Source organism: Schistocerca cancellata, chromosome 10 (assembly GCF_023864275.1).
Source record: "Schistocerca cancellata isolate TAMUIC-IGC-003103 chromosome 10, iqSchCanc2.1, whole genome shotgun sequence".
Taxonomy (NCBI): domain Eukaryota; kingdom Metazoa; phylum Arthropoda; class Insecta; order Orthoptera; family Acrididae; genus Schistocerca; species Schistocerca cancellata.
This window is the reverse complement of record NC_064635.1, coordinates 57,517,109-57,531,797: the sequence shown is the minus strand read 5'-3', so window position 1 is coordinate 57,531,797 and position 14,689 is coordinate 57,517,109. Positions and strand designations below refer to the sequence as shown.

General features: G+C 38.8%; 1 protein-coding gene across 1 annotated transcript in view; it reads right to left on the bottom strand.

The window, feature by feature from the left end:
• LOC126106657 (serine/threonine-protein kinase minibrain) overlaps positions 1–14,689 on the bottom strand; it is a gene marked incomplete at its 5' end in the record, with an annotated part of 140,601 nt that overhangs the window by 39,928 nt on the left and 85,984 nt on the right. Inside the window, 2 exons of the mRNA XM_049913019.1 lie at positions 8,785–8,931; positions 10,655–10,941. Coding sequence (XP_049768976.1) covers positions 8,785–8,931; positions 10,655–10,941 — 434 coding nt within the window. The remainder of the gene's footprint in view (positions 1–8,784; positions 8,932–10,654; positions 10,942–14,689) is intronic.

The following is a 14,689-nucleotide window of genomic DNA, read 5'->3' as shown; positions in this document are numbered from 1 at the left end:
GGGGGAGACGCACGATGCAGGAGGAACACGAAGAAGGGTGGTGGACAGATGGAAAAGGAAGAAGAGGATGTGGAGATGAAAATAGAGAGGGGGAGAAGGATATGGTCAGAAGGGAGGAGGAAGTACAATGTGGTCAGTGGGATGGGAAGACAAGGAGATGGTCAGAGGGAGGAGGGGGATGAAATGGGCTAAGAGAGGGGGGAGGACGAGATGTAATGTGGGGAACAATGGAATGAAAACAACGAGATGTAGTGTGGGGAACAATGGAATGAAAACAATCAACTCAGTCAGTTGTCGGAAAACAATTGACTCATACGGCTGTAGCTTTACGTATCAAAATGGCTCTGAGCACTATGGGACTTAACATCTATGGTCATCAGTCCCCTATAACTTAGAACTACTTAAACCTAACTAACCTAAGGACATCACACAACACCCAGCCATCACGAGGCAGAGAAAATCCCTGACCCCGCCGGGAATCAAACCCGGGAACCCGGGTGTGGGAAGCGAGAACGTTTATGTATCAGTTGATCTATTCATTCATTCTTTTGAATGAGTCCTGCCTGTGATAGCAACAGAATGGAAACAAGTGAATCAGTCAGTTGTAGCTTTACATGTCAGTTGTATTAATATGTTTCATTTCTTTTGAGTGACACCAGTCCACAGGAACAACCAAATGAAAACAGTCGACACAAACCAGTGGTTTTTTGCGTACTGACCAAGTTATTCATTCTTTCTTTTCGAGTGAAACCAGTCTGTAGTTTTTCTGTTGGTTGACACATGTATTCATTTGTTTATTAAACTCAAACCACTGTTTAGTCATTTAGTTGACTGAATTATCCAGTTATTCTTCCGAGTGAAACCATTCTGTAGTGCTTTTATCAGGTGAAGTACAGCAATGGTGTACAAAACAAACTGGGGGTACATATACCCCCAGAGGGTAGCCACAACTCCAGGCATACATGAAGACATCTCAGTGGGTACACCAAAGTTAAAATAAGCACTATAAATACTCATTTAATTACGTACTAAAAGACTAATTCTTCTTTCCACCATCTGAAACTGATATACAAACTGCTGTGTATTAAATTGTTCCAGGTGCAATTAACATCACATAACTAATAAATCTTCATAGAGAGTAAAGTATCGAGCAAGCACAAAGGTTCTGTGAAGAAGAAAGGATACATGCCAGATTTTTGTGACTGTTTGCACCCTGTTTTACTGAAAAGATGCGATGACGTCCATTAATTAATTATACAAAAATGTACCTAGCTAGCTAGCCCCTAAGCATCCCACATGCCCCACATCAGTATTCTGCTGTTGCCAGTGCCAGGGTTCCAGCCAGTGTAAGGAGGTGGCGTGGCGGCCAATCGCTGCTATCGCAGGTCCTGGCAGTGTTAGGCGCCACTGTTCCAGCTTCTCACGCCAGCTGCAACCTTGGCACTGGCAGCAGTAGGGAGAGGCTATGGGAGCAGTACCACATGCACGCTCCAACAACCATCCCCCCCCCCATGGGAAACGGTGTGAAAAAAAGTGAAATCACTCAAACATAGAGACTGAATGAAAACATTCATATAACAGCCGCAGTCAACAGACGCTTGTGTAAGTTGGTAGTCTCATATTGAATGAAACCATTCAACCTGGTCAGAGAGTGAAAACATTCAAATAACGGCCACAACTAACAGAGACTTGTTTCAGGCAGTTGTCTCACAGAGAGAAAGAGAAAGAAAGAGAGAGAGAGAGAGAGAGAGAGAGAGAGAGAGAGAGAGAGAGAGAGAGAGAGGAGGACGAGGAGGAGATAAACAGTTAGAGGTGGAAGGATGAGATGGACAGACAGAGAGAAAAAGTGGTAGATATGGATAGGAGGAGGAGGAGGAGTGTTCAACATACCTGTCGAGCATACACCTGGACGAAGCCACAAGGACAAGAATAGAGTAAATATGAAATGTATTCTCAAGTATCTGAGCAGAATCTATCTAACAGCAAAATATTACACAAAAATCTCATAAACACTAAGTGGCTCCAGAAAGTTTCAGAATCAAGGAACGTTCAATTTTTACTTGTTTGCATTTTAAAAATCTACAGTCATTTCCATACAACTGATATATAATTATTCAGTTCAGAAGACAACAAGTATTTTAAAAATATTTTTGAAATATGTTCTGCATGGGTGTGACCCACTGTGGCACTGTTAAACTGCTATCAAGTGTTGGACTCGTGAATCTACATGCTCCTCATGTACATTTTAGCGATGTGAGAGAAAATAAGTGTTACAAAATAAGTGTTGTGGCTAACTTGTGATAGTTCCATATACATCGCTCACTTGATTATCATACATTTCACATTTATTTACTCTTTCGTAATCCTGAAAATATTCATAGTGAATTCTGTTCATCGAAATCTGTTTTATTGAAGGAAAATCATGGGTAAATGTAAAGTGACTAGAAATCCTCTGAAGCCTTTCAAGAAAAGGAGAAATTTTGGAAAGCCAAAATTAGGTGCTATTACTATAAACAATAAAGACGATAACCGAGCATGTGAACTTAACCTTACTGGTACACATGGCCACTGCAATGAAAGGGAGAAAGAAAATACTTCACAGAAGAAGCTTGGTTCAATTAGCGAAAAGTATGAATTTTTTATGGGCGATTCGAATGGGAAAGAAATATTTGATATGTCAGTTCTCAATGGAACTTCTGCAAACTGTGTAGATGTATTCAATGTAGTGAAGTCAATCTGTATCTATCTATAAAAACTGACTTAGGACTTGCCAGTGATATGGAACTGAACTGCAGTAAGTGTTCATACATGACCACCTATTGGAAGTGTGTTGCAGTAACTCCAAATGAAGAAAATGGTAGCAAAATCTATGAACACAATATTAGATTTTTTTATGCCATGCACACAGTTGGTAAGGGTGCTACTGCAGGTGCAGTTTTCTGTAGCATGATGACTCTTGCAAATCCCACAACCAAGTTTACAAACTACAATAGATTTACAAGTTTACAAACTACAATAGATTCATAGGGTCTAAAGTAGTAGACGTCTGTATAGAATCAACAAGGAAATCTGTGGAAGAGGCAGTAATAGAAAACAGTGGTAATAGAGACTTGACTGCAGCATTCGATGGTACGTGGCATAACGGGGACACATCTCTTCGTGGTGTAATATCAACCGCCAACACGTATACAGGGAAAGTTTTAGGAGCAGCAGTAATATCCAAATATTGTTAAGTGTCCACAAAAAAGGTATACATGAAAATAATTGCATAGCTAACACTTAGTGGCAGTAATGGAGGAAGGGAAGTGGCTGGTGTTGCTAGTATATTTCAATGTTCTGTGATAAAGTGTGATATGTGAATTACCTTGGTGACGGTGATTCTATAAGTTTCAAACATATTCAATAATTGAAGCCCTATGGTGATGATGTGGTGCAGAAATTTGAGTGTATTGGACACACAGAAATGAATGGGATCAAGACTTTGGCAACCGAAAGCTTCATACAAAAAAACAAAAGCTCAATGACAGTAAAGGGTTGGATGGGAAGGGATGATCAACTGACAGTATAATTGACAAAATACAGAACTATCATGGAATAGCTATTAGACAAAACGCACACAGTGTCGATGAAATGAAGAAGACTGTTTGGACTCTCTTTTTCAGCTGATGAAATTCCTCATCATTATTTGTGTCCCAAAGCAGAAAACAGTTGGTGTAACTTCAACATGGGATTGCTGATGCAGTAATGGAGGCAATATAACCTATTTTCAGAGACTTAGCAGCACCTGAGCTACTGAAAAAGTGTGTTCATGGAAAAACTCAAAACCCCAATGAAAGTGTAAATAGTGTTAAATGGTCAAGAATCCCTAAAACTGTGTGTGTTGGGATAGAAACACTTCACTTTGGTGCTTATGATGTGTTGCTACTTCCAGTGATGGCAAGATTGTAAGGTGCAAAGTATTTTGAAATATGGAAATGAAGATAGGTTTCAACATGGTATGAACGATGCTTGCTTTAGACAAGGAATGTCTTCCAGCTGCTGACAGGGCTGTAAATAGCCTAAAAATACAAGCCAGAATAAACTGGAGGAGGACAAAGAGTAAGCTGGAGGAGGAGTTTGCAGAAGATGAAGACGTTGAATGCATTAAAAAGGTAATCCAAACTTTGTCGCTTGATTACCAAAAGTTTCATTTTTTCATACAAATTACGAGTTTTCCCAGGATCTACCAAACCAACTGGCTTCAAATTTTCAGGAAATGTTACATAGTCCCTTTTGCATAATTTAGCACACCCTTTTTTCCAAAAACCTGTATACTGTTGAATTTATAAACAAAATATGGTTAATTTAAAAACACCTGTGTTAAGTTGTAGCCAATACTCCAATAAATAACCTGTAAAAATTTCAACTTCGTAGCTCAAATACTTTATGAGAAAGCGATATTTTAATGTTGGAAAGATAGTGCTTTTTGAAGCTCATTAAGCACATTGTACTTGTAAATAGTAGGCACTTTTTATAAATTGGTGATATTAATACCTTTGGTGATTAATAACAGGGTGTATACGTGGACTAGGAAAAAAAATTCCCGGATTTTTCCCGGTTAAAAATACACTTTCTCCCGGGTGAGAGTATATTTTCCCTTATCAATCCTTTGAATGGTTATGGTTTTATACACGAGCGTACAATTTCCCGGCACTTTAGAAAATGAAACTCAGGGAAAAAGAAACGTTTTGGAAATATCTTCAATGTGCAGGAACATGTACTCTGCTTATTTTCGTATTACGACGCATACATTGAAATTCCACCAAACACCGCATGTTACTTTCCGAATAATTGAAATCAAGATTTCGATGCGCTTTTGTGAGCCGTTCGTAGCTCATGTCACGTGATCTCGCCAGCCGATGACAGCGAATATTCAGAGCATAAGACACGTGATGTAGTCAGTCAACAGCAACATCACTTTTAAGTAGCAAGAAACCACGAACAGGGAAAGTTAATAGTTTGAATTAATATACATAGTGTTGTTACATGAAAAGCACAGATTTCACGTATAATATTAGTCTCAAGCTGCAAGAGAAGCTAAGCTCTTGCATATACTGTTGATCTTTTTTGCGCGTGTTACACTTTAAGATATATCACACAAATGTGCCAGTAAAATTTTTAATAATGACGTAAATGTCTGATCTCCAGGGATCGAAATTCTTCTAAATGGCTCGTCATCAAAGAGTTAATTTTTAAATGAAAGTCAACGCTCTGTGAGTTAATAAATTCATGGTACATTCTTGAACATAGTTCAACTTACATAACAGGACATTTACTTTGAATGTAATGCTTTTCAAACCACTATTCGCAATATTTTTCCCGCGACCAGTTAGAAATAGGTTCGTTTCAGCAGTTGCCAGAGAGCGCAGATAACAGGCGACACCGCGATTGCGCAGCTACCATGACGTAGGAAGCCTGTATGTACGTACGTGTAAAACATTGAAAGATCATACATACATTATGTCATAAAAGAAACAAGACATCGGTGGATACTCCAAGAGCATCGGAATTTTGTGAACCATACTAAAATGTACACATTTAAAGTGCATATTCGTATGTCCAGATTCCAAATGAAGTAGACCTCGACCTGATATTAAGCTTTCCAGTGTGGTTCTCGGGATGTAAATTTTCTTGGAGCACCAGAACTGCATTTTATCATGTTTGGTTCTTTATTATGGCATAATGCCATACGTGCTAGAAAATGAAAACGTGCACTTGAAATGCAGCAAACAGTTGAAACTAGCCAGTACTGTGGAATTAAACCTTCCGTTTCAAATACATTGACTGCCTCTGTGGAAAAGGTTAACAAAAGTCAAATTTCTTTAGCAAACAGACAAAAATAACTTCGTTGTTCCGCAAGGCGATTAATGCTTGACTGTCGTAAAGGTGGAAATACAATAAAATCTGAAACTAATGACATATTTCAGCCTTCCTTAAATATGTGAATGTGTTTTAATTCACTTGTGTTTTAATTCACTTGATAGCTCCCAGCCACAGATATCCGTTATGTTTTCATTTGACGTGAGAGTAAACAAAGGGGAAACAGCAAAATCATTAAATGTAAACACGGGTCACATGGAGACTACCCACTGTAACTCAGACTGCTCTGCGCACCAGCCCCGGATCTACGACATCTGCGAACCGGGTCAATACCAAAAAAAAAAAAATCGAATTTTCAAAATAGGTTCATCTTGTAGCTCACATCTTTCTGAAAAGTCTGAAACATAAAACATATGTATTCGAGGAAATGTAAGACATATTATTTGGTCTTAAGTATGCCAAAGTGCAGTGCCACGCCTCTTCATAAGGCATTTTTCTACCACAAGTCCAAACTATATTCAGGAGAGTGGAAATTGAAATGTCCTGTGGTGCCTCTCCTGCTCCCAGTTGGCCGGTTTAACAGCCTGCCCCTCTTTAAAAAAAATCTCGCAATTAATAGCGAATGGGATTATTTGTAATCGAGAGAACAAGGACTCTTCAAAAAATCTGAACTCTTTATTGCCTATCAGTTAATAACTTGCTGTTTTATGTGGCATAAAATTAAAGATAGGATATATAAAACCAATACTCACGAGATAAGCAAGAAATTACACATTTCTTCAAACCTTAGCTCCTAGCATTTTTTCTCTCTACTCTTGCTACAGCTTTACATAGCGTGCTTTCCTTTCTGCAAAAGAATCTATTACCTCATCAAAGTTCGTCAAACGTTTTGCTACATGAAAAATCGAAATGTCGTTATCTAATACTGAAAAAGCTGTTAATACAAATAATACCCAGACTGGTGTGGTTTCTCGATGTGATTACGTGTATTTTGTCACTGTCTGCTAGATAAAACAAAATAGGCATTTCTAATATGGCGGCAATTTTGTGACACACCAAATAAACGAGACTGTTTTGGCACAAATGGCCATTTTTATAACACAACAGAATATAATCCAATATGTACCAATATCAAATGCCTATTAGGCCTACTACAAGCAAAAAGCTTTATGTTAGGAAATAGTTTCACATTTCATTCATACGCACCAGCTTGTCAAGCATGAGATCGAAAAGTAGTATTACGAAATTTTTATATAAGTTTGGAATCGTCTTATTCTTCCATAATTTGTGTGATGTCCCCGTTTCTTCTCCTTCCTCATTCTAACAAACAATCTTGTCATCACCAATTCTGTAGCTATTGCTGCCACTGTCAAAATTTGTTCGCCGATTAACTTCACTAAACCTGCCAGAATCACAGGTTTAGCTATCCCGCGATTATTTTCCGGTTAGGTGTTATTACGTGTTCCAACAACACGTTTCCCGCGTTACTTCCAGAATAGAACTTACGCGGCTGCTAGCCAGGGACTGTACTACTGGTCCTTACTAGTGTAGCGATTTGGCCAAAAATTTTCTGTCAAAATTTCATTTTCTTGGATACACCGAGAAGATAGTACGTAATCTTTCTCACTTGTTATTCCTGTCAGTCGTTTATTTCCATTGTGGTAGTCTGAATCTATGGATTTCGCTAGTAATTATAACAACGCTGATCATTCGCAAACCAAATCAACCACATAATCAGACAGTGAATGGCATTCATAAGTTCGGCTTTACTCCCTCAGCTCGTATAGCCCCGTCCCCTTTTGTCCGGGGAAAGTTTATTTCCTAGATGCGACGAGGATTCTCCTGACAGAGACATCACGTACACTATACATGCATTCAAAAGTCAACTTATGATTCATTCACAAATCAACTTAAAATGTGTTCAAAAACTAACAGGGAAGCTGCACTGGATGCTAGGTGCTTTGTGAAACAAGTTTTTTTCCTCAAGAATACGAATTTGTCGCCGCCTTTTCCCGGTCACATCTAGCTGCTTAAGCGACTGCTTGCACAGCCAACAGCCACATTCCTGTTGCCAGAAGCGGAAGAATCTACTACTCAAACGTGACTCAACTGCACATGCGCATGAGCCCGCACGTAACTGCTAAAAGAAATCGAATTTAAACAGTTGTGACTTCACGCTAGTTGGAGGCAATTTGTTGTTATGAAGCACTGCATAGTCTCCCTAAGGCCTTTGACACATTTTCAATTGGCAGATGCTTGCATGAGAACTGTGTGTCGTATATGGCGCATTTCCTTTGCAGTTTAAGTTATTTTCGTTGTTTTTTCTCTCTTTTATGTTTTATTGTTGAAGTATTATTCTGCAATAGCAGGATACAGTAATATCTTTTTTTAGAGTATCGGTTCTTACCAGTCAAAATTACAAAAACTTAACTGAAAACTAAAACAATGAAAAATTCCCGGAATTCTAAAAATATCCCAGGTTTTTCCCGGTTTTCTCCCGGATGAAAAAATTCCTGGGTTTTTCCCGGATCTCCCGGTCGTATACACCCTGAATAAACACAATTTTTCAACAATTCTTAATTTCATTTTGTAAAAATTAAGTTCTTCATTTCCTACACACACACACACACACACACACACACACACACACAAAATTACTTCCAGATATTGCTATGCCGGCTGACACAACCAGCTCAGCAGTTTTCAGAGTTTTCCAAATGCCTGTCTGCTCCTTTATGAATATAGTTTACCATCAGACACATTTTGTAGGCTTTCATGGATTCTTTATCAATGTGCTTCCTTTGTCGTCTTTTTTATGAAGAGTCACCAGTGTCAGTTATTTACATTTCTTTTATGCAACATCTTCATTTCACTTTCCTAACCAGTAGTACCATCTGCGTACCACATCAATGGCAGCAGACTCACCTCGTTGGCTCCACTGAAGAGTGGCTCGCCAGTGTGCATCTCAACCAGAATGCAACCGAGGCTCCACATGTCAATGGCGAGGTCATATGGGATTCCTAGGAGCACCTCGGGCGACCGGTAGAACCGAGACTGGATGTACTGGTATATCTGAAAGTCACACAACAATTTTTGATATACATATGAGAAAACAGTTTGTGTAATTAGTTTCAGGAAAAGTATAAACAGTAACTTTTACAATTAATACAAAACAAAATAATACTATTGATCACTAGATAAGTTTTGTGGAATTAAAGGAACATTCCACTGGTGAGTTGGAAGAAGAAAAGCTCTCTGTAAAGAGTGTGAACCAGTTTACACCAATCTTTAGCTTCTCTGCATAATGAGAATGGATCCAAGGGAAAAAACTGACAAACCCAAGAACTCCATATATTAAACATACTTTTAAAAATGTATTGCTTATTACTCTTACTCAAAATGTTAGCAATGTTGTGGCAGTGGACAGAAGTTGGAATGATTATGCTTCCTTGCACAGCTACAATTAATATAGGACACATTTCAATACAAGAGTTCACGAGTTAAAGGTACTTATTCAGGTACACAATGTTTCTCCAGAAATCAAATACACTTCTGTCCAGATACTATACATCAATAACAGAGAAACAAGTGAGCACACGAGTGTACTTTTGAATGTTTAACAATGAAAAAAATTCGCTCCAACAACAAAAGGGTGAAATTCTCCATCTTGAAAAAACAAGTGTTTTGACTGGTTAGACATGAATTTCAGTCTAACCTTAGTCTGTATTTCAGAACATTTCCTCGATCATCTCTCACCTTGTCTGTGACTACAACTGTTCCCTCCCAGCTCTTTCCAGTACCCAGTTAATTGTTCCTGTACGTCTTATTTTATGTCCCATGAACTAATCCCTCCTTTCCACAGACCATTTTAACCACTTATTTTTCTTGTGAATCTTCATTTCACACTTAATCCACTCCATTACCTTCTAAAAATTCAACTGTTCGAATCATCCCAGGATTCCCCTTATGTAGGTGATGGTAGGTCAGGAATTTTCATCACTGTCCTCCCAAATATGAGTCCAGAGATCACCCAGTTTTGTGAAGAAATGGGAGTTTTTTATCTTGCTGAAGTTCTAACAACTGTAGACAGTTGGTGAGACAATCCCGTGGTTAGGCTGTACAGACATTGTAATCTAGATTTCCACACTCATTTTTTGCCTTACGGAAAACTTTTATTTTTCACCAAAAAAGATCAGCATTCCAACCCTACAAACAGTTCTCCTCTCTCTCTCTCTCTCTCTCTCTCTCTCTCTCTCTCTCTCTCTCTCTCTCTCTCTCTCTCTCTCTCTCCCCCCCCCCCTCCTCACTCCCTTCCCACAGAACCATTAAAGTATACTTCTCCCTCTTTTCTGCATTCCTTCTTTCATTCATCAAATGCAAGGCAAAAATTTCATTTCTGGTATCACTTGCTTGGAACCCAAATACACCTTTGTACCTCTTCCATTTTTCTAAATTTTCTAAATGTTATACTGACTGGCAATCTGTAAACACGAATATTAAAATGCTTATCCACTGCTGCTTTTTTTTAACATGCTCATATTTCTGTTCTTGAAGTGCAATAGTATTTCCAATGGACCTTTTTGACACCAGCTCAAACACCCCTTTACTCCTAAAAATCTTCCTGTTTCTCAAAGTGAATTTAACAACTCCAAACCCAACTCTCAATTTATGCTGACTTGCTCAAGTTCAATGCATCCAGGGCTCTTTCAACCTACAATTAAGGCTGAGCTTACATTATCCAAACTCTTTACTAGGTACGACACTCGTCAACAAATCGGTCGATTGACTGACTTACCCTCTGGCCCAGCTGGCACGAACTGCCGAAGTCCACGATCTTGATGGCGGACCTCTTGGGGTTGCACAGGAGGATGTTCTCCGGCTTGAGGTCACAGTGGATGATGTTGAGCTCCGGAGTCGACAGGAAGAGCAGTGCCGTGCACAGCTGCTGCGCAAACTTGCGCGTCAGGTTGAGTGACACACCGCGGAAGTTTGTGTTCCGTAGCAGGTCGTACAGGTTGTACGACAGCAGCTCGAACACCAGGCACAGGTGGTTGCGCCACATGAAGTGCCTCTTCAGTTTCACTGCGGATTACCCAAACACGTACTTACTCAGATTGCTGTCATATACGTCACTGCAATATTTAAACACAGACACTGTGGGCTGCTATAGAAACAAAATACAACGTGATTCTGATTATACAGGTGTCTCTTGCCTGGCTTGTGGATTACCCAACCATAGTACAGCAATTTTAAAAAAATAAAATAAAAACTGAGCCTGAAGTACTCTATTATAATTAGGGCAAATATTTTTGTTTAGAGTAAGAATTCCCAATTGTAGCAAAATTGATTACAAATATATCCATAAGTCGTTAAATATCCGAGTCTACGAACTCGTATTTGAGTTGCCGAGTGACAGAGCTGTAGTGAACAAAGTTAGCTCCAGAGAAGAAGAGAGTATAGAAGAGGTGATTGAGGAAAGCATTGTCACACACACCGAGGCCCTGAAATGCATATTTCTGTCACTAAAGCATACAGGGCAAAATTTGTTTCGTATGCTTTGACTCGAAAATGAGAACTGTCATCAGGAGAAACTAAAAGAGAACTGTCATCAGGAAAAACTAAATGAGATCAGAAACAAGAAAAATTGGCCAATTATTTCTACAAATTGAACTGAAAGCAAGTGATATGAAATACAGTGTGTTTTTAATGTAATTTTGTAAATAAGTCATCAGTTTCTGCCAAGTAGTGAGTACAAAAGGCAGTCAGCTTTCAAATGTGACATGTACCATGTTTTGTAAATACTGTAGATAGCAGATTCTGAAAAATGTGTATTTTGGATTCTCTGTGTCTTTTGGTGATCTGTGTAGTCTCGAGTCTCTTTTTATCCACCATAATTGTGGGCCTGGTGTGCCATTAGAAACGAGGAGTACGTCAAAAGCTATACTAGGCACCAGCGAAAGCAGTAACAGAAGGGTAGGTCAGTTCTCCCACTACCAGTCTCCCCTCCATTTGTAACAACCAATCGAGCTTTCGGCCTAATCCGTGACTAGGCTCACTGTTGGCACAGTGTTATTTCTGTCAAGGGTGCCATCCCGGTAACATATTAAAAATAAATGGTTACCAAACAAATACCCATCATTAACACAGTTTATGAGGAACTACTGCACTTCATTCATGCTGCTGTTGGCATGGCTTTGCAGCTTTGTTGCTAGCCACTACCCAGCATTTTTTTACGTGTGCACTGCACAGAAGTGTGTGTTTGGGAATAGAGCAGTGTATCTCATCTGGTAGTATTGCTATTTTTGTTTGTGAGTTAAGATGACAGAGTTTCATAACACACACACAGCTAAACAAAGGACATCATACACAAAATGTATGAATTTTCCTTGTGATCTTAAAGACAGTGCCAGAACAGACGAAATCTTATTGGTACCACTCACTGTAACATCAAAGGTGTGTGGTATTTCACTTTGAAAGGAACAGAGAATATTTGCAGGGGCATGAGAAATAGAAACTTGTGGGTAAGAAATGAAGTTTCAGTCTCCAAGAAGAGATATTAGTGGAAGTAGTCAAATTTTATGACCGTGTTGAGTATCCTACAGTGCAAAAGGGAGCAGACATTTTAAGCAGCAAGGCTGCTTTCACACGGAGTTGCCATTTGAGTGGAAGAATTCTGACATCTTTGGGATTTAGGTACAGAAAATTCAATGATGGAAGACATATTCTGATGGAGAGATCAGATTTCAGCAGCTGGGCCTACTCTTCTGAGAAAAAGTACAGCTTCAGAAAAGAAAATCATTGTCACCCTATTATTTAACTTGGTGAGATCTGGCTCAATAAAAATCACACCAGAAAGTACATCTGGCAGGATTCAAAAGGCAATGATAAAGTACTGAAGGGCAAAGGAAATGGATTAAGATAATTCTCATTTATAGTTCCATCTCAGCTGCACATTTTAAATTAGATTACATGTTTCAATCACTCTGGATCATATATGGTTCTGTGTAGACACGACAGGTTGCTCACCCAACTACTTAAATATGAAAATGATCCAGAGTGATCAAAATAAGTAATTTAATTAAAATGTGTAACTGAGATGGAACAATAAATCAGAATTATCTTAATTATCTAAAATGTTGTTGCATCTCTAAAGACAATTATGTTGACTATAGTGAAAGGAAATAGACTTACTGTCTCTCATATAGTGTCATCTGAATATGGCTTACCAAAAGAGAAAAGATAATATTTACATCCTGTAAATCCAGTGATTATCATGAGGAAATGAATACTGATGTACTCAAACACTTTTAGATCTACTATGTGGTTTAGAAGAGGACCGTGTGATCATCATGGATAATGCCAGTTATCATTCAAGAAAAAAAGAAGAAATTTCCTAATTTTGCAAGAAACTGGATAGTGTCTAGAAGAGAAAAGTGTTTCAATTTCAGGCTGCTACACAAAAGTGGAGACGTTGAAGCAATCACTTACCAGTGTCAATATAACACGATAGAAAATGTGGGGGGCCATAGTGAAAGGAAAATTCGCATCCGGAAATTCCACATTCAGAATGAAAGATGTACAGAAGAGAAAGAAATTGACGATGTCACGATGGAAGACTAGATTAAGTGCATACATCATGCAAGAAAATGACTTTCAGCACGTAGGCATCCAAGAAAAGTTTGTTGAAAGAATTGTCATTACTTCAAATAACACTTCATGTAGTGAATTTCTGAAGGAAGGATTCCACGGGTTCACTGAAACTGACATTTCTCCAAATTCATGACATTTGTTCATCACTGTGGAATCTTTCTGACATTAGGTGCATTAGGTACGAAGATATTTACCTTTTGGTGAGACACGAAAATTTGTGCTGGACCGAGATTTGAACTCCTATTTCCAACTTGTCGTGAACGGTTGCCTCAACCACTTCGGCTATCCTACATGCCTCCAGACCGACCCAAACTTCTATATGTCACATTGTCTATGATCCCAATGCTCACAATATTTCTTAGATTAACACCACAGGGTTGCAAGAGAACAAATGTATTCAACTGCGATTGAATTTCATAAATTTAGTAACGGTGTTTCTGCATACATTGCTTCTTCAAATAACTCCTCTGATAATAAGACTTAAGAAGAGGACACTTAAATAGAACTCTGTTACATTAAATATTGTTTGTTCCCTTCCCTCCTCAAAGTTGTGAGTGCAATTTCCTGATTCTGCTCTCTTCCCTTGTCACCTTCCTTTTCCTCTCCCCTCCCAAAAATGTATCAATACTGGACAGAACAGCCACGGTGCCTAAGTTCGCATATTTGGAGATGTTACTTGTGGGGAACAGGATACCCATGTTTTCTGCTTTGTACCAAAGTTAAGACAACATGCAAATATAAGGAATGCTTAAAACTTCACATAATCAAAAATGAAATAGCTTTAGAGTTTAGCACATGAGCTTTAATAATGCACTGGTGGTAAAATACCTTCTAAAATACACGAGTATACATTAATCTGGAGAGGCTGCTGTTTCCAATAGCATTTTCCTGATGTATAGGTTTGGAGCCATAACATCACTGTCCGTTTCTGATTATAAAATGTTTATTGGAATACACTATCGGTAAGTTTAGGGTATCGTGTCATTTACATGTGAGCACCTTGTGATGCGATAAGCATTCGTGTGCCAGATGCCACTGTCTGATGGCATATTTCGCCAGGTTGAGCTCGACATGTGAAGGTTGAAGGCTTCTGATTTGTGGCTCCTGAGGTATCCCCATAAACATGAATGGGGGAAATGTGCGGAGAAGGTGAAGGGCATGCCTTCTGCTCTGCCCCTCC